At 37.1% G+C, this 27,421-nt stretch overlaps 1 protein-coding gene across 2 annotated transcripts in view; it reads right to left on the minus strand.

The window, feature by feature from the left end:
* LOC145246046 (uncharacterized) overlaps nucleotides 1-27,421 on the minus strand; it is a 59,222-nt gene that overhangs the window by 19,347 nt on the left and 12,454 nt on the right. Inside the window, exon 1 of one of the 2 annotated variants that reach the window (XM_080107886.1) lies at nucleotides 6,816-8,341. The exons of the other annotated variant lie outside the window; for it this stretch is intronic. Coding sequence (XP_079964012.1) covers nucleotides 6,824-7,849 — 1,026 coding nt within the window. The 5' untranslated portion in view covers nucleotides 7,850-8,341 and the 3' untranslated portion in view covers nucleotides 6,816-6,823. Of the gene's footprint in view, nucleotides 1-6,815; nucleotides 8,342-27,421 lie in introns of those variants that run through there. 2 annotated transcript variants of the gene reach the window in all.

Consider the following 27,421-nt stretch of genomic DNA (forward strand, 5'->3'; position numbering starts at 1 on the left):
GGTTTCGCTCGAAATTACATCCAAATTCCCGAGTTCGACAGAAACATTCCCGAGTTTGACAAGATACACCAACGTTTGTGAAAATCACACTCAAGGTGAAAACAGTAGCCAGATGAATCCAAATAATACGAGTAACCAATCCTCATCTCAAAACTTCAAAAACTACATATTATGTAAAAGGAACTTTGTGTGTGTGTGTGTGTGTGAGTTCGTTCTCTAAGGCCTCAAAAACGACTGGGTCGATTATTATGAAAGTTCACGCAAAAATACCTATCAGTGCTCTTAGATAGGCTTTGTAACCTAATGTCTTCAATAATCGATAATCCGAAAAAAATCTAATGAAAGCATGAGCGATTTTGACCAAAGTTAGCACCTTATACAGCCGAAGATTACAAGAGCATTTGATAAGTTTTATTACCTCACAAGCAGAAAGGCTCTGCATATAAAATCAACAGTAGGATCTTTGATATGACAGAGATGCGTTCGAAATGAATGTTTCCGGTTAGAGTACAATTGAACCACAATACTTGACTTTTGCATTTTAAACTTTAATTCAAGCCATTATATAAAAAAGAAATTTCTAAAATCAACAGTAGGTTCTCTAAAGTGCAATGTAGATTACAATGTACTGTGAACTATGTCACTGCGAAGAGACATGTGAAGCTTCCTCTTGGTGAACTGAGATGCATTCTAAACTAGAGCATGCAATCGATTTGAATGAATAATAGGCAATTTCACCGATTTCGAACACAATAAAAATTTGGAAGTGCGAAACATTCATTAATCATCATTCGAAATCGCCTGTTCTTTTTATCATCACATTTTTTTCAATTATCGTTTATCGATACTTATCGAAGACCTTCTGATACAAAAACTATTTAATAACACTGTCAGATACATAAAATACATTTAAAATTTCATATAAATCAGCAGAGTACATAGGGAACGAACTCACACACACACATGCACGCACACACGCACGCACACACACACACACACACACACACACACACACACACACACACACACACACACACACACACACACACAAAGTTTCTTTTATTCTATAACAGTAAACAGATAGATAGATTATATATATATCTATATATCCATAAAAATGAAAGTGTCTGTATGTGTGCGTGTGTGTCTGTGTGTGTGTGTGTGTGTGTTTCTTTCTGAGTACATTTCCCTACACAATAACTCTATCAAATTTCAGTCTACAGACTCGAAATTTGATATACAGGGTATTGAGATTTGGGAAAATCTTTGTAATCGGTTTTCGGACAGAAATTTGGCTGTTAAGGGGTCAAAGTAAAACGATTTGACGTTTGAGAACTCTACCAAACTCCTCCGACAATTTTAGGTCTGAACACTTGAAATGTTAGATATAGGTTCTTTGGACATGAATCTAACTTAATAACTTGATTTGAGTCCAAAACAATAAGTGTTAAGGGGTCATAATAGGAGTCAAAGTTAAGAAAATTGACCGCTTTTTTTTTTTGCTCATCATACACCTCCAAACACCCAGGCAACGCCCGGCTGTAATACTAGTATATATATATATATATATATATATATATATATATATATATATAATATAATTTTACATCTTATAATTAAAATTCTGTGTTTTAAGTTTTTTAACTCCAACTTTTAAAGAGTTCCTACCTAAAATAAAAATCCATTATTCATTGAACATTTGAATAGTCAAGTCGCTGCCTGATGATATCTGTTGTTTGATTGAAACAAGTGGCTGTTTGTAGCAGCGGGATGTGAGCATGTTTACATAACAATAAACAAGTATATATATATATATATATATATATATATATATATATATATATATATATATATATATATTATAGTATAGTATAATATACACAAAACCGGAAGTGATGTAGGTTTAAATTAAGGCTAGTCAATCCAAAAGAGAGGATGGATTTCGAGAACATCGGCGAAAAAGCGCCCAGGTGAAGGTGAAGTGATTAATGTTTTTAGTCAATTTTTCCGTAGTTGTCGTCTGAAGGGTCGGCTTCACAACGATACCGATCTTGTGAAAAACCGTCACCTGTCAAAAGTTTTAGGCAGACAAACATACAGACATATATACATACGTTTAAAAAAACAGGTGAGATTTATATTATAGATTATATTGAACGCAATATATAGTAATGATTTAAAAGGTTTTTAAAAAAATAATAAAGACTCGTGCGCCACCACCGAGAATCGAAACCAAAACCTTTAGATTACGACTTATTTTTGCCTTTGTCGCTAATGACTGTGCCATGACTACATATTTACTACAAGGCTAAAAATTAAAAAATTAACCAATAGCTACTACGTTATGCGTTCATAATAGCGGCATTTGACCTTCACCTAGCAAATTTCATTTTTTTTAATTTTCATACTTTTGCACCGATTTTTCGGGGCTAAAACCCAAATATAAGGTTTCGCATGGATTCAAATACCTTATATATGAAGTTTCATGTCTGTAGACCAAAACCTCTAGGAGGAGTTTGGTAGGCAAAATTGTTTAAACAAAAATATATACGTATACTTAAATATATATGGAAACAATTTTGTGTTTACTATAAACTTTTTACGCAAATATTATGCAAGTATAAATCATTTAGAACATCTGCATTAATATAATTACACATAATAGTTAACTAAAGATGATCATCCGATAAGAAAAGCGAAGAAAGTAATAGGAAATTAATTAAAATGACTGTTTAAAAGAATATGCAAATGAGATTGATCTTCTGCTAGTGAATGCAATTCTACGCCCCATACATAACAAAATTGTATTATCTTTGTAAATAAATAGAGAAAGGGATTTTAATATGAATATCAATACATACGCTTGAAAAAAGAATTTATAGGAGTATAGATAGATAGATAGACTAGCATTTCAGCCCGGCGTTGCCCGGGTGTTTGGATGTGTATGTTGAGCAAAAAAAAAAAAGTGGTAGTAGGAAGGCAGGCTCAAACCCGTACCGCGAAGGAGGAACAGAACGGGGAAAAAAAAACCTAACGTCTTCACGGTTACGACCACTGCCAAACATGAAGTGACTCATGTTTAAATTAAGGCTAGACAATCGAAAGGAGAGGATGACTTTCAAAAATATTGGCAAAAAACGACCCACCCCTGTAGAAAAGTTCCCAGTTGAAGGTGAAGATGTTAATGTTTTTAGCCAATTTTTCGATATTTGTCCTCTGAAAGGTCGGACTTTAAAACTATACTGATCTGTCGAAAGTTTTAGGAAGACATACATACATACATTTATATATTTTTAACTAAAAATTTTCGACCCAAAGCGATGAAAATGCTTGCCCTACCTCTGAATACTCTTTATGTAAAATTTCAAATGTTTAGACCAGAAATTTTCTGAGTAATTTCGTAGAGACCGTAGAAGTCAAATTTTATTTAACTTTGACCCTTATTATGACCCCTTAACATTTATCGTCATGGGCTCAAATCAAGTTATTAAGTTAGATCCATGTCCAAGGAACCTATATCTAAAATTTCAAGTGTTTAAACCCAAAATTGTCAGAGGAGTTTGGTAGAGTTCTCAAAGGTCTTAACAGCCAAATTTCTGTCCGAAAACCGATTACAAAGATTTTCCCAAATCTCAGTACTCTGTATATCAAATTTTGAGTCTGTAGACTTAAAATTGACAGAGTTATTGCGAAGGGAAATGTACACAGACAGACAGACACACAGACACTTTCAGGTTTATAGATATATAGATAGATAGACTAATGGATTAAATAAAAATATATACGTATACATAAATATATATGGAAACAATTTTGTGTTTACTGTAAACTTTTTACGCAAATATTATGCAAGTATAAATCATGTAGAATATCTGCATGAATATAATCACACGTAATAATTAACTCCAGATGATCATCTCATAAGAAAACAGAAAAAACTAATAGGGAATTAATTAAAATGAATGTTTAAAAGAATATTAAAATTAGCTAGATCTTTTGCTAGTGAATGCATTTCCACAACCCATGTATAAGAAAATTGTATTTTCTTTTTGAATAAATAGAAAAGAGAGATTTTAATATGAATATCAATACACACAAAGGAAAAACGAATTTATAGGAGTATAGATAGATAGATAGATAGATATATAGATAGAGAATTATTTACAGTTCATAAATATTTTTAATATCACTAACACCACCACCGAGACAGTAGACCGGTGAACATGACAACGTAACGTCACTCCCTGGTCAACTTGTGGGTATAGACAGCTTCCGGTATTCAACCACATGGTCACGCTATAGGCATAAAAAATATGGCTACTGATTGTGTTACCAATTGTCCATGGCTACCAATATGTATTACTGATTGTTCATGTATGTTCTAAAGAGAAAGAGCAATTATCCATTATGATAATAATTATTATAATTGCACATTTGGAATAATTTTAATCTAACAAAATATAGTAAGTGAACTCGTGTTTGAACTTTTATTTTTCTCGGAGAAAGTCGAATATTTCATTTTATTTATTTATTTATTTTTTTTACTGAAAAACAAACAATTTTTATATAATATTTTTCAGCCCGCTCTTTTAATAATAAATAAAACTTTTCACTGAGTATTTCCAAATCTTTTAAAGTTAGTATTTTTCACAGCAGTTTTTTTTTCTTTACGATCGGTGAATTTTCAATATTTTAGCACCGTTCGTAATTTATTTCTTTGAAATATATTTAAAACTTCAAGTTTTTGTTTTTATAACACTTTGATTTTTGAAGCGATTACACGTTTTAAAGTGAGTAAAACTACTAAAAAAACCTTTCCAAATAGGTAGAAGAGTAACTCATCTTGCCTTTGATAACATTTATTTGTGATATATTTGTTTTTTTGACAACTTTTCCAAATCTATGTGTATAATAATACAACCCCCTAAAAACATATCTTTTGCCTTTGATAACATTTATTTGTTCTATGTTTGTTTTTTGACAACTTTTTCGAATCTATGTGTACGGTAATACAAACCCAAAATTTAATTTAACTTGAAAATAATATTTAAAATACACGTGTGGACACTGCACAAGCACCCTTATTATTATCATAGTACTAATAGTAAGAATAATGAAAAACTGGTGTAGATGACATCGACTGGCACAACACCACACCAACTAGTTGTGAAGGGTCAGGGAGGATGGAAAGACTGAGGTGGGAGAGCACTGACCAAATCTCCTCTGGAAGTGTGCAGTTAAAATCTGGTACCTTGGGGAGGCATTTTGTCACCCAAACCTCAAGAAACACCAATGGCCCGATGTCAACGAAAAATCAGTGACAACGGCTGTTGCAATAACATGCAATCATCTACACAAGTGGTCAAAAGATGCAAAACACTGTAAATCTGGGGAGACTTGTTGTCACTTAGTCTCCAGGGAACACCACAGGTTACGGCCAGTGATGATGGCCTGTAAGATAACTAATACGCTCTGCATTTTGATGAAAAACACGGGGGGAAAAATGGACATAGAAGAACAGAAAACCAAAACTTTAAATATAATTACTGTATTTAAAAGTAATAGCTATTTAAATATTTCAACATATAATCTTGTGGGCAAAATTCAGCTTCCCAATCAGGGGTGCTCTGGATAGGAACAAAAATAATCTCAGTCATGAAAGATTTCTCCTCCACCAACCGAGGACAGAAAAGGTAAAGTGTAGCATCAAAACAGATACTACACTGTGATCTTGTTCCGAAGGCCAAAAGATATTTGTGTTTAATGTTTCTTTAATTGTTTGTTCCCTAAATTCATAATTCAGTTTTATCAGTATTAAATTTTATATTGCTTTAAAATTACTTAATTTTACATAGATAATATTTATATTTTATATTGAATAAAGTTCAGTTTAAGTATTAATCGAACTGTGTACCTTTTTCTTTTTAAAAATGTTTTATTTCTCTTTTTCAAATGGCCCTCATATAGTACTGACAGTCTGACAAATCTTACCTACATTGCCTGGAGACACTTTTCAGTTAACAGGCCTTCTTCTTACTCTCAGTGGCCGTGCTAACACTCACCAGTATGATTGAACTCTACCGCTGGCAAATCAATTCGAACTGTGGATCTGAATATCTCGATAAAGCCAAGACAGGCTCGCAAAGTCTCTTTTGTGAGAAAGAGGTTGCAGGGAAGAGAAAAAGGCATCCCCCATTAGGCTACAAAGTCTATTTTAAACTCTGTCAAAGCAGGATAAGTCCTTTCTAGCAGCTCCTGCCCAGATGTGGCAATAGTACTCCATCCTTGGACATACCTGACTTTTATATAGATAGACTTTGGCAACAGATGTGATGTACGTGTTCCATTTCAGATCAGAAGTAAAGGTCAAACCCAGTAGCTTGTCAAAACATAGAGCCTCTCCAAGACGAGAGCGATTCATTTTAATTGATGCCAGATGGGGATCAGAAGCCGTCATAATTACATATATTGCGATTTACATAGTAAAGACTGGCCCTTCTATTTTTAGTTCGTTGTTGTTTTGGGGGATAGAGACAAGTAGAACAATTCAATTGTTTACGTAAAACCGTTTACTTAAATGCTACGAGGAAGTTATCTCTCTTACACTAAGTATCGCACTCTACAGAAAGGAAGAGAATTAGTGAGAAGGTACAAAGAGATAGATAAATAGATAGATAGATATATATAGAGAGAGAGAGACAGACAGACAGACAGACAGACAGACAGAAGACAGAAAGCGATAGAGAGAGATAGATAGATAGATAGATAGATAGAGAGAGAGAGATTATATATTAAAGAAATATTTACACGTTTACCTCAAGTATTAGCAATTCTCAAACGTAAATGTCTCTGTAATCGTGCCTTTGTAGACTAAATTTTCCTTACAGAATGTTCTTCGGGGTTGCTGTTTCACAAAAGGGTAGATATGTTCAAGTTTCGTACACGGGACGTTAATATGCCATCTAGTTACCGCTTCGTACCGATGGGAATAAGTATTTGTAATACAACTGCTGATGTCATATTTCTTTCTCAAGAATTCTTCCATCTGCAAAGGGCAATTAAGGTATGCACCCTCGAACGGACGGGGGCGTAATGGAAATACGAATGTAAGTTTGTACGAAGTGCCCCTTTCACCATGAGTAGTGTCGTATAAATGTGTTTTATTGTTATTCCAGAAGAAAATGTCGATGTAGGGCCACCGGAAAGTACGTCCTTGGATGTTGGTCGAGAGATTCTGATGAAAGAATTTCCATTGAAAATCTATCCTGGTAAATATTTGAAAACCTGGGGATTTCGCACCTACTTGTGCTAGGAGTTCCTTCTGGGATCCGTTTATATACACGTCGACATCATCATCCCATGGTATCAATCCGTGGTGCCGGTACGATCCTATCAAAGAGCCGTCTTGCAAAAAGTAAGTGATATTGTTTTGCGTACAAAGGTCAATAAACTTTTGAAACAGATACAAAAATAAGATTTTATCTGTTTCACTAATAGTTGGCCTGAAAATAGTTTCCAAGGGAAATTTGTCAATTGGCCCATCCCAGCTGATGGGACGTATAACTCCGATGTTCTTTTTTTTAATTCTTACTGTGCGGTTGAGACGAAGTTGTTTGAAAACCGTGTAATTCGGTCGATTGGTAAAATCTTCCTCGATAAGAAGTTTGCCGTCCAAAACGATCCGGAATTTTAAGTTACCGAAAGTTGCTTTATCTATACCTTTAATATTTAAAGAGCGCTGCAGAGAAAGCATAAGGAAATCGCTACTTAACCAAATGGTGCAACAGATAGAAAATAAAAGAACTATTAAGCACGTCATGAAAGTAAATGTCTTTTTCATTCGTTTCATCGTGAAATTATAAAAATTATCAGAAAAGAAATAATAGAACAATGATCAAACCGTCTATAACTTCGTACGTCGGCAGCTGTTCACGGCAAAGGAAAGGAAGTTTTCTTGCAATTTTATCTTTATGCAAATTAGTCTTATCATTTAGAACAATCATGAACCCCTTTGTTTTTTGTTTTTTTTTGTTTTTTAATCACTAATAAAAAGAGAAGTATTTCGATCAACGAATCCAGTGTAATTTTTATCAGATAAAAATCACAGATTGTTTCCGAATCGTATCTTTGAGTGGATCGGGTTTATAAGAATCCGTTTTTCCTTTGTATTTCCTTGAAGAAAACGACAGAACCATCGCTAGAAACAACATCGGAAAACAACGTTCTTTTTTTCCCCAGAAGTTTAGATTTCTTCGTTTGTTCCATCGTAAATTGCAGATTTTCGACCATACACTTCTCCACTCCACGTGTTGTCAAGAAAATATAGTTAGCTCCACCCTCGTGTAAATTTAACTTGTCATGCTGACTAAATGGATCGATCTGACTGGTTAATTTACATTGAATAATTTATTCAAACGTTTATAAGTTTTCTCATGTTTGTACTATTAATCTTTTCATGCGCAATATATATATATATATATATATATATATATATATATATATATATATATATATATATATATATATATATATATACTAGCAGGTCGCGCGGCATTGCTCAGCCGTAAAATACGCTTAAATATGATATTTTGATTAATGCAGATTTCGTATTTATTATTATATTATATTGGACCCAATATATAGTAATGATTTTTAAAAAATGACTCGTGCACCACCACTGAGAATCGAAACCAAAACCTTTAGCTTATGATTATTTTTTTCCTCTGCCGTTAATTACTGAACTATGACGACATGTTTGCTTCACGGCTAAAAATTAAAACATGAACTGATAGCTACTACGTTATGCATGCATATTCGTAATGCCAGCATTAGACCTTCACTTGGCAAATTTCATTTTTTTAATTAATTTTCACCATTTTGTACCGATTTTTCAGGCTAAAATCCAAATATAAAGTTCCGCATAGATTCAAATACCTTATATATGAAGTGTCTGTAGACCAAAGACTCTAGGAGGAGTTTGATAGGCAAAAATTTCAAACAAAAATATATACGTATACATATATACATACATATATGGAAAGAGTTTTGTGTTTACTCGTTCGGTACAAAAGAATCGTAGGAGCCAAGGAAGATGGCCCAGTTTGTTTCGGACCAGATCTCCAACTAAAAAAGAATTGGTCGGAGATATGGTCAAAGGTGAAGACTGCTGTTAACTCATGGCTTCCTCAAAACTTTCTCTAAAGGGTAGAGCCAAGGCATGCGCAATGTACATCTTCTCTCTCATCCTTTACCAACTGGCCGCACTTTCTCTGCCTGCACAACATGTAAAAGCTCTTGTCAAACTCTTGTCATCCCTTCTTTGGAACGAGGAAAACACTGGGTGTGCAGACAGGTCTGTATTCAATGTCCATGTGAGGGAGGCTTGAGAATGCCAGACTTGAAATGTCATCAACATGCCAAGAGGCTGGCTTTCCTGAGCCGCTACCTTCAAGAAGATCAACTGTGGCACCCCACGGTTACTACTGCCTTTCCTGACGTCATTCTCGACCCCTCTATCGAGAGCTGTCACAGACCATGGGGAAAATCTAGCCTTCCTAAAAGAGTAGCGAGCGGCACTAAAATGACTAGCAATATCCAGCGACCTTGAGACTGCTATCCTAGTGAGGGGAGAGGCTGCCGATGACTCACTATGTATGTGTTTCGGTTGGCAGCAGAATGAGATCTGCTCTGAGTAGAGTTGAGCACCAGGTTCGAGTCATCTGAACAATTCGTTCTTTCTGACCTAGCGATTGGCCCAAAATGCACTCCCCCTCAACAACATACAATGCAGTTCTGTTTTTTTGGAGTCGTCTGTTTGTCCCTGTTGTGAAACAACGGCTGTAAAAATGACTGATCAAGCATTCTTTGATTGATGTAAACTCCGCCAGTACTAGTCATATGTCAGCAAGGTGACAACTTGCATGAATCCTAAGCCTCCTCGCCCAATTGACAACGTGAGGCTGCCATGGAACTGGGAAAGACAAATGGTCTACATTACTATCCTGGCTGTGGCGAGAATGGTGATTCGGATGTCACGACTGCAAGGTGGTCGAGTGTGTTGTCTTTTTCTGATCAGGATCTGATCACTTTCTTTAAACACCAACTACAGGTAAAGATCAGATATGATAGAAAAAGGCTGCATTGTGCTGTATTTGAAAGAAGATGGATACATATAGCAAGTCTGTGTATACAAAAAAGGAGCCAGATGTGAAGCATGCAGGTACCCGTGATCTAACTTTTAGCCTCTTAGCTAGCCAAGTGAGTACTCCATCCCTCCCCGACTAGGAAGCCTCTAAGACACTCCTAATTGAAATTTTTCTTTTTGTCCCCGCCTCCTGAATTTCGCCCATCTTGGAAAGAAAGAAATCAATCACTAACATCCCCCCTTCACCCACCAATTTTTCTTTTCTCCCTTGCATCCCATCTAGAGGCCCTCCCTTCTCACTTAGAGACTGTTTCACAGGACCTCAGGTTCCTTTACAAACCGAACTGAAATGAGCGGCCAATCAATTAGACGGGGTTGAGAGGATCTTACTAATCATATTTTTATTTTTTCTTCCTCGCCCTCAACACAAATGAATTATTGTATCATTATTGCTATCTTTTTTGTTTTTACACATTAATAAAAAATATTTTAAACAATTGGGTTCTAAGTAGAACCCCCCCCCCCGTATGAAAAAGTGAATACGGTATTTTGGTGAAAGAGGATACTAGCTAAGAGAGCCTTTTTGTTTAGTTTTAGAGTGACAAGGATGACTAATGACCCTCATTTTGAGTTGGCCTTGTGCCTAAGATTTTTTGTTCATGTTGAATTTTTATTGTATTTTAACCTGAATAAAAGATTTGATGCCTCAAAGTGTAGTATCTGTTCTGATGCTACACTCAAGTTAATTTGTCCTTGGTCAATGGAGGGGAAACCCTCTATATTGAGATAATAATTATTTTTAGTCCCTACCAGAGTACCCCTTTTGCCCTTCTTTTGGAGAGCTGGTTTCCCCCTCATTAAAAACGACCTTGTATCACATTTTGCTTTCATGGGGAAGCAAATAAATACCAATAAAAAAACCCTGGCCCATGGAACAAGATCAAAGTGTAATATCTGTTCTCAGATAGTGCACTTTTGTCTAGCTTGGACCTTTTCTATTTATCTGCTTCTTTGGCTCTGCTAGAGTTAACATTTCCCTTTGACTGATCCCATTCTTTGGGAGTTAAGTCTAGGGACCTACTAATTATTTTTCGTTTTCTATTTCTTTCAGGTCACTCTTTCTCTCAGTAGAACTTAAGCAGCTGGCAGGTTCAGGGAAGCCCAAGTACCCGTAATTCAGTGACGGTCTCCTCGCTGTGAATCAGCTGGTTCCTGCTAAGGATTGGAGCATCATGGAAAGGACTTCTCGGTTCTTTTCAGAGAGGGTTGTGTTTTCTGTTGTGGGGGTTGCCACACCCAGTGGCGTCCTAGTTGGGTCGATTGCGGTGGTTGCTACACCCGGTGCGCCCCAGTCTCCATTTGGTCTGATGTGTCTGTATCGAGGGCCGCCGCCTTGCTCTCAGCTTTCATTTGGGGCTTGCTACACCCTGTGACACCCTATGATCTGTATTGAGGTTCCCCGGTAAGATCTCAAAATCTGTTGTGAAGATTGCCACATGGCACCCCAAAGTCCATTGTAAGGGCCGCCACTATATCCAAAAAGTCTGGATTTCGCCAGGTGGCACCCCACTGTCTGCATCAAGGTCCCCCAGTATGCCCTCAAAAGCCGCAAATCCGACCGGACTGAGCTCAGGCTCTAATGTCTATATTGTAAATATGGACGTTGGAGTAAGCCAAGCAAAAGAACAAGTGCTGACCGTGAGCATTGTCCTGAATACTCCAGCACTAAAGTGCCCAGACACTGTGACTCCTGGTAGTGCCATCCCCAGGAGTGTCGAAGATGATAGGCCAGTTGGTAGAAGTGATCCAGATTGCTGGATTTGCTTGCCCACTGGTCGAAGGGTTTCAACTGTCAGTCCTCCTGCTCAGCATATATAATTAAAGCTGCCCCAGGTGTGGTGGAATGATTAGCGAGAAGAATAGCATTGCAAGTTACCACCAACACTAAGAAGAAAGTATTGACTGGGGTCAAAAAGGAAACCATAGCGAATTAAAGATACCCGCCACCTATATCTGCTAGTGTAGGCTAAGGAGGCTGGGCCCCCTTCCCCACTCCTAAAGTAGAAAGAGATGATCATCTCTTCGGTTCAGTCCCCCCCAAACATCCAACCCACTGCGGAATTGATAATCCTTTCCCTCTTTGATTCTTCCCCAGCCGGCATATGTTCTCTGTACCGAGAAAAGCCAGAGTCTGAGAGCAGTAGGAGCAGTCTCGGCTTCACCCGTTAGACGAGTAAAAACTAGAAAGCTCCCCTTCCTTCCAGGGTACCAGATTTGTGAGGTCGATCCTCACCATGTGGCTGCCAGCATCAGACTGAGGCAGCATGGGCTGTTGCATCCATTGCAACTCCCTGCTAATGTCCACGGGAAAGAAGTGGAAAATCCCCCCAATTACCCAAACGCCCTCTTATTGACAACATTCATCTGCCACACCAGAGTTGGGTGCACCAAGACGTTCTCAAATACAGTCAGAGTGGCCAGGGGGCAATATCGAGATTCAAATTAGTGGAAGAGGGGCACGACAACCTCAACCAACTGGCAGGATGCTGTTAAGGGAGGGTCCCTATTTATATCCCCCCCCCTAGTTTTATAGGGCCCTTAAACTCACTTCCCTGCTGGACGTCGGTGAACTGGCTTGAGATGGACGGGTTATGTCTGAATTGCTCACAAGCAATCTCAGGTAGTCTTGTGGCATCTTATCCCTATAGACTTCAGGCCGGTGGTTGACAATACAAGGATTATATTTAGGGGAACATTCACAAGCCGATAGAGGCGATAGAGGAAAAGATCCTGTCTTTTATCACTTTCGACCTCTGGGAAAACCGTCTCAGGGGTCTGAAAAAGGAGGAGATGGCAGAGCTCCTTCAAAAGCTGAATGTAAGTGCCAAGTACATACATCAGAAGAGCTTTGCAATGTGGAACAGGCTGCTCCCCAATGAAGACGACGTGGTGAGACCCTCATGCAGGAAGCTTAAATGCGGGGGAGTCAAGCTGCTCCCAGAGTACCAGGGTAGCAGAAGATCCCAGGTACAGATTTTCAATGCTCCATCCAACCTACACACAGCACTATAGGGGTCCTTCCTTATCCAGTTCATGAAGGTAGAACAGGTGAACCCGGCATGCTCCAAAAACAGTGTCCACCTAGGCAGCTACACAGTTACAATGAGGTTGAGAAGAGAGGGTTTCTTAGGCATGCGGGCAGCCATAACTTTCTATGATAGTGGTTGTTGAGGGTCGACGCCCTCATTGTTGGTTTTGTCAGAAACAAGGCCACACGGCAAAGAACTGCCCAAAAAAGCTCCAAGCCAATCAATGCCACAAGTGAACACAGCACCAGCAGCAAAAACTACCACTGAAGTCAAGAAGTCGCCGACTCAAGCCCCAGAGTCGACAAAATCCAGTGAAGAGACTAGTGCAGTATGGTGGTGAGGAATAAACAGAAGAATGCATCCATCCCACTGCAACCTCACCACCTACTCAACAGCAGTAGTGGCAACAACAGTCGCCGCCCAATGACAGCAATAGCAACAACAGCAGCAACAGCAACAGCAGCAGCAGCAGCAGCAGCAGCGAGAGCAACAGTAACAGCAGCAACAACATCAGCAGGAGCATATGCAGCAAGAGCAGCAACAACAACTTCAGCAGCAGCAACATCATCATCATCAGCAGCAGCAAGAGGTGTCAGCACTATGGAGGATACCACACCAACATCCTCCAACGGGGGTAAAGGGAAGCTTCTGGACTTCCCATCTGAGTTAGAAGAAGAAGCAGTGTCTGAGGGAGAGGTTAAGACTAACAGCTCGGCTAGGGCGGGGAACAAAGACAAGAGGGGGAGGAAAAAGCATAAGAAGAGCAGAGATGAGGCCCTTGCCCACCTCCTCCGGAAGACAACAAAGACTTTGAAGGTGGAGAAACCTCAGCCCTCAAACACCTCTCAAGCTGAGAAGACCACCCTGCCTCCTACTACAACTCCCCAAGACTCTTTAGACACTCCTTCCAAGGATAGACCTCCGAACAAAAAGCTAGAGCCAGAGAGACCTAAACCCACCCCTCCAGTCCATATGGAATGGACAAAGAAACTTCCGTTTCTGCTGGGTGACAAGTTACATGAGATGGACCCTCTGCAAAACTACCTAGACTTTAAGGGCAAGCAGAAGGTGTCTTGTCTGGGGCGGGAGATGTGGACGTGGCATGCTAGTGTGTCTTCCCATCTGAGCACTTACCTGAATCGGATGTTAGTCAGAAAAGGTGATGTAAACTTCCTATCTTGCCTTACATTCCACGCTTTAGGACATTTGGCCATCTGAACTTAAGTGCTAGGCCTAAACTAGCCGGATACTGAAAGTTTAAAAGCTCTTTGCTGGAGCTAGAAGACTTCCAGCAGAATTCAGCTAATTCAGCGGGCACTAGTGGGGGTGGTAATGGGAAGTAAGTGTTTTGTTAGCACTAAGACTAAGATTAGACGCCTCTGTGTCCAGTACAGCCAACACCTCACTCAAGATAGGGCTAAGGCAAAGGAGCGTGTAGACAATAGGCTGACCCAGGCAGTGGCTAAGGGGATCCTCTAGAGATAGCACTAGCTAAGGACGACCTTCACTACTTGGCTAGTGACTGGTATGAAGGTCAAATAGTTATAGTTAGGTTAATGAAATATTCTTATGAGGCTCTGAACATTGATGCAGTTGAGCATAAAGCTGCTGTACATCAGATGGGTACAATCAGAAAGTAAATGACCTGGAAGGACATACCCTCATATTAATGCGGGAGATCTGTGAAGGGTTTCAGGAGCATTTATCGGAGTGCTTCACCCAACTACTCAGACTCAGGGTCAAGGAGTTTGGCAGCTATTTGGCTGACTCGCCCCTGCCTGATGGCAGCTTGAGCGGCTAGCTGTGATGGTCCTGACATGGAGCCTGAAATCATTACTGCATGGAAGCAAGTCAGCTACAAGTATCCAGAACTTGATGGTCTTCCCTATGAATTCTAGTTGAGGCTGTCACCCATGTTGGTCCTTATTCTGAAGGATGTGTTCAACCATTGGTTTGCTCAGGACTCCATTCTCGGGCAGGTGACCAAGGGTGTGATCACATTGCTGAAGAAAGATCAATGGCATGGTGGGAAGGAAATCTAGATGACTTTTGGGCTTTGACTCTGCTAAACACAGAGTTGAAGGTTTTAGACAAAAATTCTTGCAAATCGCCTGCAAGTCATCATCATTGACTTGATCGAACTGGACCAGAGCTGTGAAGGGAAGATCGACTGAAGATGATCTGTAGTTGCACCTTTTTTTCTTTGATTACAGGTCTTCCCTCACTCACACCAATTTCCCCCTTCCTAATATTTTCTATCCTCATCCTCTAGTACATAACCCTAATTCCAACTAGAGACCGTCTTGCTTGTTTTCAGTTTCCCGGAAAACACTGGGTGATCTAATACTTAGATTAGGGTCAGGAGGGGCCATACTAACGTACCTCAAATGGGCATTTTATTTGTTTCAATCTGTTTTGGGTTTTATTAGCTTTTCTCCACTTCCCACCACAAACTTTCTAATAAATATCATTTCAAATTTAAAGACTTTTTTAAAAATGAACTTTTTTCAACTTATCATCACATTTATTATCACATATTTATTTAAAAAAAAAAATGTTGTCATACACATACACGCATATACTTCTTGTATATAAAACGATAGGGTATTTTGTTAAGTAGGTTTAACTCCACGGAGTAAATGTGGTATTGTGGTAAATGGTGCCAGTCAAGAGTAATCTCCAAAGTTTCATAGATAGAGCCCTGCACCCATCCCCATCCCCAATTCCTTGTAGGGCTTCATGCCTAAGTTTTCTGATTTGTAACTTTTTACTTTTGATTGTGAGACATAAATTGTAACTTTTTACACATTAATAAACTATATATACAAGATCAAAGTGTAGTATCTGATCCGATGCTACACTTAAGTTAATTTGTTCTTGGTCAATGGAAGGGAAACCCTCTATACTGAGACAATTATTAGTTTTAGTCCCTACCAGAGTGCCCCTTTTGTTCTTCTTTGGGGAGCTGGTCCCCCCCCCCATTAAAAGCGACCTTGTGTCACGTTTGGCTTTCGTGGGAAAGCATATAAATACCAATAGAAAAAAAGTATTTTTAATATAAATATAAATACACACAAAAAAAAAATTATAGGAGCATAGATATCTATTCCCCCCCCCAAAAAAAAACCTCTGTTTGGCCTTGATGGAGGGGAGAATAAAACTTACTGCTATGGTCTCAATTGATCTGAAATAATAGCAACGGAAGACTTGATTCTAAATATTTCTCATGTTATATGTCCTCTCTTTGGGAAATAGGGTACGGTTATGAATATTTTCAGCATCAAATAATCCTTATACACTGTGAAATTTACTTTATGTATGAAAACAAAAGAGTGAGAATATAACATATGAGAAATATTTGGAATCAAGTCTCCCTTTGCTATTATTTCAGATCATTTGAAACCATAGCAGCAAGTTTTAGTCTCTTCTCCATCAACGTCAAAGGTTTTGGGGTAATATCAGATATTTAGTAATTCATATGCAAAACTAGGAAAACAAATGACTATGATTGAAATATTGATAAAAGTGCAGTATCTTTCCACTCACAAAAAATCCTTTAAAATTACTATTAGAATAGGATTCCGAGGGTGCTGAAAACGAAGTATAACAGTCAAAATTCCAGGAAACGAGTAGTTTCCAAGATGTGAAGAAATTATAGTTTTAAAAAGTGGGGATCACTTTTCTATATTAATTTAATGTAAAATGAACACCCACCTTTTGTCGGGGAGGTGAGGAGGGCGTCTCTTATTTTTTTAGGGGTACTGTTTATTTGGTAATTGTGGTCTGTAATTCTTTATGTTATAAATGGTGGGCATTGTTGTATAGGCAAGCGTGCACATATTTTTGCTTACTACCCAGAAAAATAATTATTTGCGGAAAATTTAAATGTGATATTAATGTTCAGCACACTCGAAAACCTATAGAAAACAAGTTTTTAAGGTAGGTTTTGTGTTAATCTACCAGTCCACAATACCCCCCTCCGAATAACAACCCCCAAAACGTGGCCATAAAATAGGTGCTCATTTTTCGGTAAATTAATATGGAAAAATGATCCCCCACTTTTTGAAACACTAATATGTGACCTTAAGGCCAAATGTCATGTAGCCTACTACAAAATTCAGGTCAGCTTTCCAACGAGCCTTTATTTGTTAAATTCTGATCAATAGTCACCAAGATTTCGGACTTATAAAATTGCCAAAAAGGTGGTATATCTATATACATATATACTAGCTGTACCCGGCCATGCGTTGCTGTGGCTCAGATTGTTTAAATAGAAAACAAACAAAAAACAAAAAAAAAAAAGGAAAAAATGTATGTTTTTTATAAAAAAGAATTAGTGTGACAACTTTTTTTTTCATTATTAAAACTAGCAGAACCTGTTAACCGATGTAGCCCAGTGGAAGCATGACCCCGATCTCATAGAAAATTAAAGTAGAGTTATTGTTAGTGATTTAAAATGCATAATGTAGGGCTTTATATCACGAAAACTACTTGTATCCGCCAAATGTGAGTGAGATATTCTTAACTAGTATAGTGGAAAACCAATAAAAGTCGTCATTTAAGCGCGTGGGTGGATCTAAGGTAAAAAATAAAGTACAATTGTTGTTGTTGTCGTCCAATGTTAAAGACGGCTTTCGGAATATACACCCCAACATCTTCATGTTAAGTATGTCTATCAGAATAAACACCCCAACATCTTCATGTTAAGAACGGCTTTCGGAATGGTCCCTCGCTACATTGTCATGTTATGAACGGCTTTTGGAATAGATACCCCATCTTGTGAGTGGGGGGGGGTGAGTTGTCAAAATATTTGTTCCAAATTAAACCTCGATAATTACAGCCAGGTTCCCCACGCACAAATACTATGAACAAAAAGGGAGAAAAGCTGTCATTTTAAAGAAAAGTGTGTCTGTAATTGGTCTATAATCAAACACCTGCATAAAATATTGGGGCGTCAACTTAATTCTAAGCGGTTTATGCCTAAAACAAAAACTAAACAATAGTATGCGTAAATATTAATGTTATGTTTCACGGTTTTGTGTGTTTGTTTTTTTGGGGGAGGGGGAGTGATATCTGTAAATATTATGTTAATGCATACATAGGTATAGAAAGAAATATGAATAAGAATAAAAAAGGAAAGGTCTCGTCATAAAACAAAAGAAAAGAAAAATCAAAAGTAGCATCTTTGTCATTTCGATAATGAGATTCGAAATCGAAAAACAAAAAACAATGCTATCCGTAAATGTTATGATTTTGTTTCAGGGATTGTTTGTTTGTAGGGGAGGTAGTTGCATAGTGATACATAAATTCCTGATTATGATCGGTTAATATTTTTGTATTCGGTTTAATATTTATAAAATGATAACTTCATGTAGAGAGAGCCGCAATATTTATAACGGTCAGGCACGTTCATTTTTGTAATAAGCTATGTATTCTGGAATAATCGATTTTTCAGCTCTCAACCAATGAGAATTGCTGGAATTTTAGAAGGGAGAAATTATTATTTTCGATTCGGGAAATAGGAAAATAACTGTATGTTCATGAGCGTATGATCCAGTTACGAAGGGTGCCAGAGCAATATAGTTATAATGTGTATATTTCTTCCCGGTGATGATTGGGGGCAGTGTGAGAACTTTAGATTTAGAGGGAAAAATAAGAACTATTTCGTCTAAAGATGTTGAAATTGTGATGATGTTGCTCCTAGGAGGAAATGTAAGATTTTATTATAACGATTTAATGTATCTAAAAATATCGTTCGAAAGTTACATAAGATAGTGTCTAATATTCTAGACAATAAATTTGTATGTGGCATATGTTGTTGCAAACCTACGGTATTTTTGTCTACAGAGGAATTTCTGCAATCAAAATATAATATAAGAAACTAGCATTTCAGCCCGGCGTTGCCCGGGTGTTTGGCGGTGTATGGTGAGCAAAAAAACAAAAAGTGGTAGTAGGAAGGCAGGCTGGAAACCGTACTGCTAAGGAGGAAAAGAATGGGAAAAACGTGACGTCTTTGGTGTTACAACCATCATCAAACCCAAATTGACGTAGGTTTAAATTAAGGCTAGACAATCGAAAAGAGGGGATGATTTTCGACAATATCGGTGAAAAAAGCGACCCCTCTATGTAGAAAAGTGCCCAGTTGAGGGTGAAGAAATTGATGCTTTTAGCCAATTTTTCGATATTTGTCGCCTGAAAGGTCGAGCTTAAAAACGATACTGATCTTGTGAAAATCCATCGCCTCTGTCGAAAGTTTTAGGCAGATATGCAAACATACATATATTTATATATTCGTAGCTCAAATTTTTCGACCCAAACGGATTAAAAAGCTTGCCCTATCTCTGAATACCCTGTATGTAAAATTTCAAATGTTTAGACCAGAAATTGTCAGAGTAATTTGGTAGAGACCGCAGAGGTCAATTTTTTTTAAAACTTTGACCTCTATTATAATCCCTTAACAATCCCTTAACATTTATTGTTTTGGGCTCAAATCAAGTTATTAATTAGATCCATGTCTACGGAACCTATATCTAAAATTTCAATTGTTTATACCCAAAATTCGCGGAGGAGTTTCGTAGAGTTCTCAAAGGTCAAATCGTTGAACTTAACAGACAAATTTCTGGCCGAAAACGGATTACAAATATTTTCCCTAATTTCAGTACCCTGTATATCAAATTTCGAGCCTGTAGACTTAAAATTGACAAAGTTATTGCGTAATGAAATGTACACAGACAGACAGACATACACTTTGACTTTTATAGATATATAGGGATTCTTATTTTCGCACCTGTTTTTTGATAGAAAGTAGTGCATTCAAATTTAAATAATGATAATATTTGTAAGCATTTTGATTCCTCCTCGGTATTGAAATTCGGAAATCGAAAAAATGATTTTCAAGTGTAAGCAATTGTATCTATTGAATAGCCATGTCACATTAATATAAATAGCGGAAATCTCTCTCTCTCTCTCTCTTTCTTTCTCTCTCTCTCTCTCTCCTCCTATAAATTCGTTTTTCTTTTGTGTCTATTGATATTCATATTAAAAACCTTCTTTTCTCTTAGTATTTATTTGCTTTCCCACCAAAGTAAAATGTGACATGAGGTCGTTTTTAATGTGGGGTTAAACCAGCCCCCCCCCCCAAAAGGCAAAATGGGGCACTCTGGTTGGGACCAAAAATAATAATTGCCCCAGTATAGAGGGTTTCTCCTCCAATGAGCGGGACAAACTACCTTAAGTGCAGTAAACACAAAATTGTTTCCATATATATTTATGTATCTATATACTCCTATAAATTCGTGTTTCTATTGTGTGTATTGATATTCATATTAAACCCCTCTTTTCTATTTATTTAAAAAGAAAGTACAATTTTCTTATATATGGCTTGTGGAAGTGCATTCACTAGCAAAACATCTAGCTAATTTGCATATTCTTTTAACCATTCATTTTAATTACTTCCCTATTTGTTTTTTCGGTTTTCTTATGGAATGATCATCTTTAGTTAACTATTACGTGTAATTATATCCATGCAGATATTATACATGATTTATACTTGCATAATATTTGCGTAAAAGTTTACAGTAAACACAAAATTGTTTCCATATATATTTATGTATACGTATATATTTTTGTTTAATCTTTCTTTCTATCTATCTATCTATCTATCTATCTATCTATCTATCTATCTGTAAAAGTGAACGTGTCTGTGTATCTGTGTGTCTGTCTTTCTGTGTGTGTACATTTCATTACGCAATAACTTAGTCAATTTTAAGTCTATATGCTCGAAATTTGATATACAGGGCACTGAGATTAGGGAAAATCTTTGTAATCCATTTTCGGCCAGAAATCTAGCGGTTAAGGGGTCAAAGTTCAACGATTTGGCTTTTGAGAACTCTACCAAACTCCTCCGCGAATTTTGGGTATAAACGCTTGGAATTTTAGATATAGGTTCCTCGGACATGGATCTAATTAATAACTTGATTTGAGCCCAAAACAATAAATGTTAAGGGGTTATAATAGAGATCAAAGTTAAAAAAAAATTGACCTCTGCGGTCTCTACCAAATTACACAGACAATTTCTGGTCTAAACATTTGAAATTTTACATACAGGGTATTCAGAGATAGGGCTAGCTTTTTAATCGGGTTGGGTCGAAAATTTGAGCTACCAATCTATAAATGTATGTATGTATGTATGTATGTATGTGTTTCAATGACTAATTAATCTATGTATCTATAAAAGTGAACGTGTCTGTGTGTCTGCGTGTGTGTAAGTCTGTGTCACTGTCTGAAATTCCCTACGCAATAACTCTGTCAATTTTTAGTCTACAGACTCGAAATTTGATATACAGGATACTGAGACTTGGGAAAATCTTTGTGATTGGTTTTCGGCCAGAAATTTAGCTGTTGAGTGGTCAAAGATCAACGATTTTACCTTTGAGAACTCTACCAAACTCTTCCAAAATTTTGTGTCTAAACATTTGAAATTTTAGATATAGGTTCCTTGGACATGGATCTAACTTAATAACTTGATTTGACCCCAAAATAATAAATGTTAAGGGGTCATAATAGGGGTCAAATTAAAAAAAATTGACCTTTTTTTTGTTTGCTCAGCATACATCTCAAAACAACCGGGCAACGCCGGGCACCCATGCTAGTTAATCAATAAATTAATCAATTAGGGTTCAATGAGAATTACATGTGCCGATCTATGCAAGTACAATAAAGATTAAATGATAAAAAGAAAAAAAAGCGTGTAAAACAATAAAAAATAGATGATAAACGTAAAAATAAGGTAAATTGAAATAAAAATAGAAGTTGTAGGTTGACACATCGAGTCTTGCCAGATCACCGAAGTTAAGCAACGTTGCCCCTGGCCAGTACCAGATGGTTGACCATTTGGGAAGGCTGGGCACTGTATGTATCTTCTGGGAAGGTTGGGTGTGGGGCCAGCACCCTCACCCCGAAAAAAAAAGAACTTGCTATAAAAGCATTTACAAAAGTTGTAGATGGCTTATGCCCCTCCAGGGACTCAAGCCTATGGATGGATGGATGGATGGATGAATGGATGGAGGTGAATGATGAAAAGGGATGCTGACTAGTGTTAAGCTGGTGTTATATGGTAACGGGTAACTTTGGTATATGTAGGATATATTATAGTAAAGGTAGAAAGAATATGGATGGGGGTTAAAGCAAAAGTATAGCAAAATTCAAAGGAATATACTGACAGGAAAATAAAATACATGCAAAGTATAAATAAACATTATAGCAATATTCATAATAACAATACTAATATTATTAATATAGTAAGAATTAGTAATAATAATACTATAATAACAATAATAAAATAACAAAATGGTAAGACTAAAAGTAGTGATGATAAGGTCCCTTGAAATATAAAGAATATATAAAGAAAAGAAATTAAAATAGTGCCAAAAATATTTATAATATGATTAGAAGGGATAACACTATATAAGGAAAGGGTGCTGGTTTGGTAGAGGTGTATGTTTCTGCACAATAAACGGAGAGAATGAATGAAAAAGCAAGTGAAACGTGCATGGTCCCCCGTGAGTGCACAATGAACGAGCCATAAAAAAATGACGAAGTTCAGCATTTGTCCTCCCCTCATTTAGCCCCCAAAGTCCCCAGGGGACGTCAAATCTTGGTGAAAAGGAACAAAGTGCAGTTTTAGGCCTTAACAGTGTAAATTTTAGTTCTATACCATGTAAAAACAGAAATGACTAAGTCCATTATTTGCTTGACCACCCCCGCCTCCAATTTAGTTCCAAAAGTCCCCAAGGCCTTAACATATTTAAATTTGAGTACAGCATCACGCAAAACTGCTAAACAGACATATACAGCAAATTTTGGACAAATATGGTAAAATAGTCCTAAAAATGGAGAGTTTTTATTAGCCCAAAAAGCGCTCCTGGGGCACACCCAAGAATTATCACGAACATAGACAAACAAAATTATATAGAAATCAGTTAGTTACAACTTTTCAGGAACTTTTATAAAAATCCAAGGCATCAACTTTTTTTTTAATAAGTACAAAAGTGCAAATTTTAGCCATTTTAACCCGGACGGCAACCGGAGTTTTTTTTTTTTTCGGAAAATCCGTTCTGTTACTTTTTTACTTTTTTAATGTTTGTGCAAAATTTCAAAAAATTCCGAGGCGTAGTTATTGAGCAAAGTGCAGACAGACGAACGGACAAGGGTGAATTTACAGGTCCACCTTCCTTTAGTTGGGGAACCAAAAATGATTTAAATTAAAGGAAAAGAAAAATGCGTACTCATATATTAGATATAATAAAGGAAAAATATTAAAAGTTCAAGCATGCCAATAAGTGCAGGTAGAGATTTGGGTTGTGTTAAAGAATGGATATCGATGTAGTCGACCGCAGGCGTCAAAATATATAGGTTCACAATGTAGCAGATCAGTCTTTAGTGTGATGTATGAATATCAATTTTTATATTTAGTGAGTAAAAAACGTATCTACGTAGTTGGTAGTAGAGTGTTCATGTAATTAAATATATTATCAATGTTATAAAGTAGTAAAGGGTTCGCTTATAGCAGCACAGAACTTGCGAACTTAGATTAGGATTATCTTCTTGTATTATATTTTCCTCTTACCAATATTATGCTGGGTTCCTAGAAATGACATCAAATAGTAGCCCCTTACGTCCAAGTGACGATATTCTTTTTAAGGGGTGAACATGAGTAAAAAAAAAAAAGAATGTGAAAGATTGTATATAATAAATTCCATAGCTAAACAACGTCGCAGTTCACAAGAGCCATGACAGTCTGAAAATCCTCTCACAAGTCGCTCGCTTGGTTAGCATTGCTGGATGGCATCGTCCTTTCGAGTTAAAACTCCTACTTGTGAGACATTGACTTGGGGTTATTAGCTGGTTGGATGACCGCGTCCCTTGTTGAGACGAAGTAGGTTAATTTCACAGTCGGATTTCGGCGCGGTTTGCTTGATCTGTGTTGGTTAATAGAAATTCTTGTGTGCAGGGCGTTTGCTCAGTTAGTAGAGTGCCTGCCTTGCATGCAAGAGGCTCGGGTTTCGAATCCTGAGTTCGTATGTGTCTAACTGATGAGCCCAAATGAGGGCAAAACTCGAGTCTTGGACTTCCGGTTCGTTGACTGTCATGGCTCTTGTGAACTGCGACGTTGTTTGGCTGTGGAATTTATTATATATATATGTATATATATATGTATATATATATATTTATGTGTGTATATGTATATATATGTATATTTGTATATATATATATATATATGTATATACATATATATATATGTATATATGTATATATATATAAATATTGAAAAATTATTGCTAGGATACTATTATTACCTACAGACACTTGTGTTTCATTCTTTTCGAGAATCAACAGTGCAGGGTGCCAAGATTACTGCCGGTCAGGAGATTCGAACCCGGCCATGAAGCCATCTTCGACAACATAAGGAAGGAACAAAGCAGCTCGGGTAACTTTTACCGTATTGATATTGTTATGGCTCGTATATATATGTTTTGTCTGTTATTTTTTAGGAATATATTGAAAGAAGTAAATGGATTCTAGTATCTACGGCCTAGTATTTCTCTAAATGCTTTTCAAAAGTCAACTCCTTTATACTGTGCGTATATATGGAAAGAGAGAGAGAGAGAGAGAGAGAGAGAGAAAGAGCGAGAGAGCGAGATATGTTAAAGAAATACTTACGTCTCTTGTACTAGCAGTTCTCAAACGTAAATGTGTTCGTTATCTTGCCTTTGTGTACCAAAGTTTCCGTACATATTTTTTTTTGAGATTTCTTAACAAAAGGATAGATACGTTCAAGTTTAGTGCACGGGACAATTTTATGCCAACTGTTTGACGATTCGTACCGATGGGAATATGTATTCGTTTTACATTTTGTTATGTCGTATTTCTTTTTCAAGAATTCCTTCGTTCGAAATGGGCAATTCAGGTAAGCGCCCTCGAATGGACGGGACCGTAAAGGAAATACGGATGTACGTTTATAAGAATGGCCTATGCCACCATGTGTACTGTCGTAAAAAAGAGTTTTTGTGGTCTTATAAAAGAAAATGTCGATGTAGGGCCACCGAAAGTGGCTTACTTTGGTCGAAAGGTTCTGGTGAAAGAATTTCCATTGAAAATTCTTCTCAGTATATATTTGAAAACCTGGAACTTTCGAAGCTACATGTGCTAGGAGATTCTTCTGGGATCCATTTACATACACGTCGACATCATCATCCCATGGTATCAATCCGTGGTGCCGGTACGATCCTATTAAAGAGCCGTCTTGCAAAAGGTAAGTGATATTGTTTCGCGTACAAAGGTCAATAAACTTTTGAAACAGGTACAAAAATAATATTTTGTCTGTTTGACTAATAGTTGGTCTGAAAATAGTTTCCAAGCGAAATTTGTTAGCTGGCCCATCCCAGCTGATGGGACGTATAACTCCGATGTTCTTTTTTTTTACTCTTACTGTGCGGTTGAGACGAAGTTGTTTGAAAACCGTGTAATTCGGTCGATTGGTAAAATCTTCCTCGATAAAAAGTTTGCCGTCCAAAACAATCCGGAATTTCGAGTAACCAGAATTTGCTTTATTTGTCTCCTTAATTTTTAAAGAGCTCTGCAGAGAAGCGGATTTTTGTGTCCAAATGTGTTTTAAAGAATGCAACTTAGAAAGCATACGGAAATTTTTATCCAACCAGACGCTGAGAGTAATCGCAAATAAAAGAAGTGTGAAGCACACCATAAAAATAAATGTTTTTTTCGTTGGTTTCATGGTAGAATTACGGAAATTCTCAGAATCAAATGATAACAAAATGGCTAAAGTAAATATTCTTTCACACGTTTTCTTTTCAGCTTCAGCTTTATATAAAGTATACTTATCTTGTTGGATTCATGTACCACACCACCGGACAACTATGATTTCCTTTGCGTTTTTTCATCGAATATTAATACAAAAATGTAACGTTAGTTTACTTGATCGATTTATGCAACACAATGCTCGTCTGATGAAATCACAGAGCGTATCTGAATTGTATTTCTAGATCGATTAGATTCATCAAAAATCGTTATGTCTTCTTGAGATTGAACCGCCAAGACAATTGAAGGCGGGGTTTAATGATTCTTCATTCAAGAGACATTGTACAAGAAAACGATACAACGATCTCTTGCTTTGTCCCATTAAAATTCTTCCTTATTTATCTTATATATAATGTATAATGCTTTAAAAATATTAAAAATTACGAGAGACACAAGGCTATTCTGCAAAGAGAACCAAGGCAGATGAAAAACACTTGGTGGTCTAACATATCATCGGAAATACAGTTTGCTCTTGACAGAAAAGATTAAAAAATAATGTTTGAGCTTTTTCATCAGGTATTTAGCCTCGTTAGTTCCTTTGAAGTTAAAAGATAATATGTCACTCATCAAGGACCCTTCCAAAATTTTGGAGCGCTGCCAGGAATACTTCCCGGACTCTTTTATAATCCATCTGTTGTTGATGAGGTCGTGATTGAAGGTTTACCTCAATTAGAGATAAAGCACTCAATGGATAACATTCCAACAATGGAGGAAGTGGATAAGAGTGTGACACACATCAAAATTGGAAAAGCACTTACCTGTGAAGCTCATGAAATCTGGTCGTATGTAAGTGACATTTGCCCTCATTGTGCAGAACTAGATAGAAACCATTCCACAAGACTGGATCAATGGAATTCTCATGCCTCTATACAAGAATAAAGAATAAGAATGAGTCTGTTACAATTTCCGTGAAATTACTTTTCTTGGGTTTGTTGGTAAAGTTCTTGCGTGAGGTTTATTAAATCTGCCCATTGGTGGTATCCGAAAGTCAGTGCAACTTTAGATCAGGAAGAGGCTGTATGGATATGATATTTTCCGCTCGCCAGGTACAAGAGAAATGTATTGAGGAACGAGTGCCCTTGTATCAGGTCTTTGTGAACATCACAACAGCGTTCAACACAGTTAATAGAGATGCTTTGTGGAGCGTGCTTGGTAAGCTTGGTTGTTCGCCGAAATTTGTTTAGGGAATTTAATCGGAATATGAAAGCAAGAGTTGCATTCAATGGTCAGCTCTCAGATGAAATATCTATTGACAATTGTGTAAAGCAAGAAGATATTCCTGCCCGACTATTTTTTTTCTATCTATTTTGTG

Source organism: Euprymna scolopes, chromosome 23 (assembly GCF_053919585.1).
Source record: "Euprymna scolopes isolate OS-2025 chromosome 23, ASM5391958v1, whole genome shotgun sequence".
In the NCBI taxonomy this organism is placed as follows: domain Eukaryota; kingdom Metazoa; phylum Mollusca; class Cephalopoda; order Sepiida; family Sepiolidae; genus Euprymna; species Euprymna scolopes.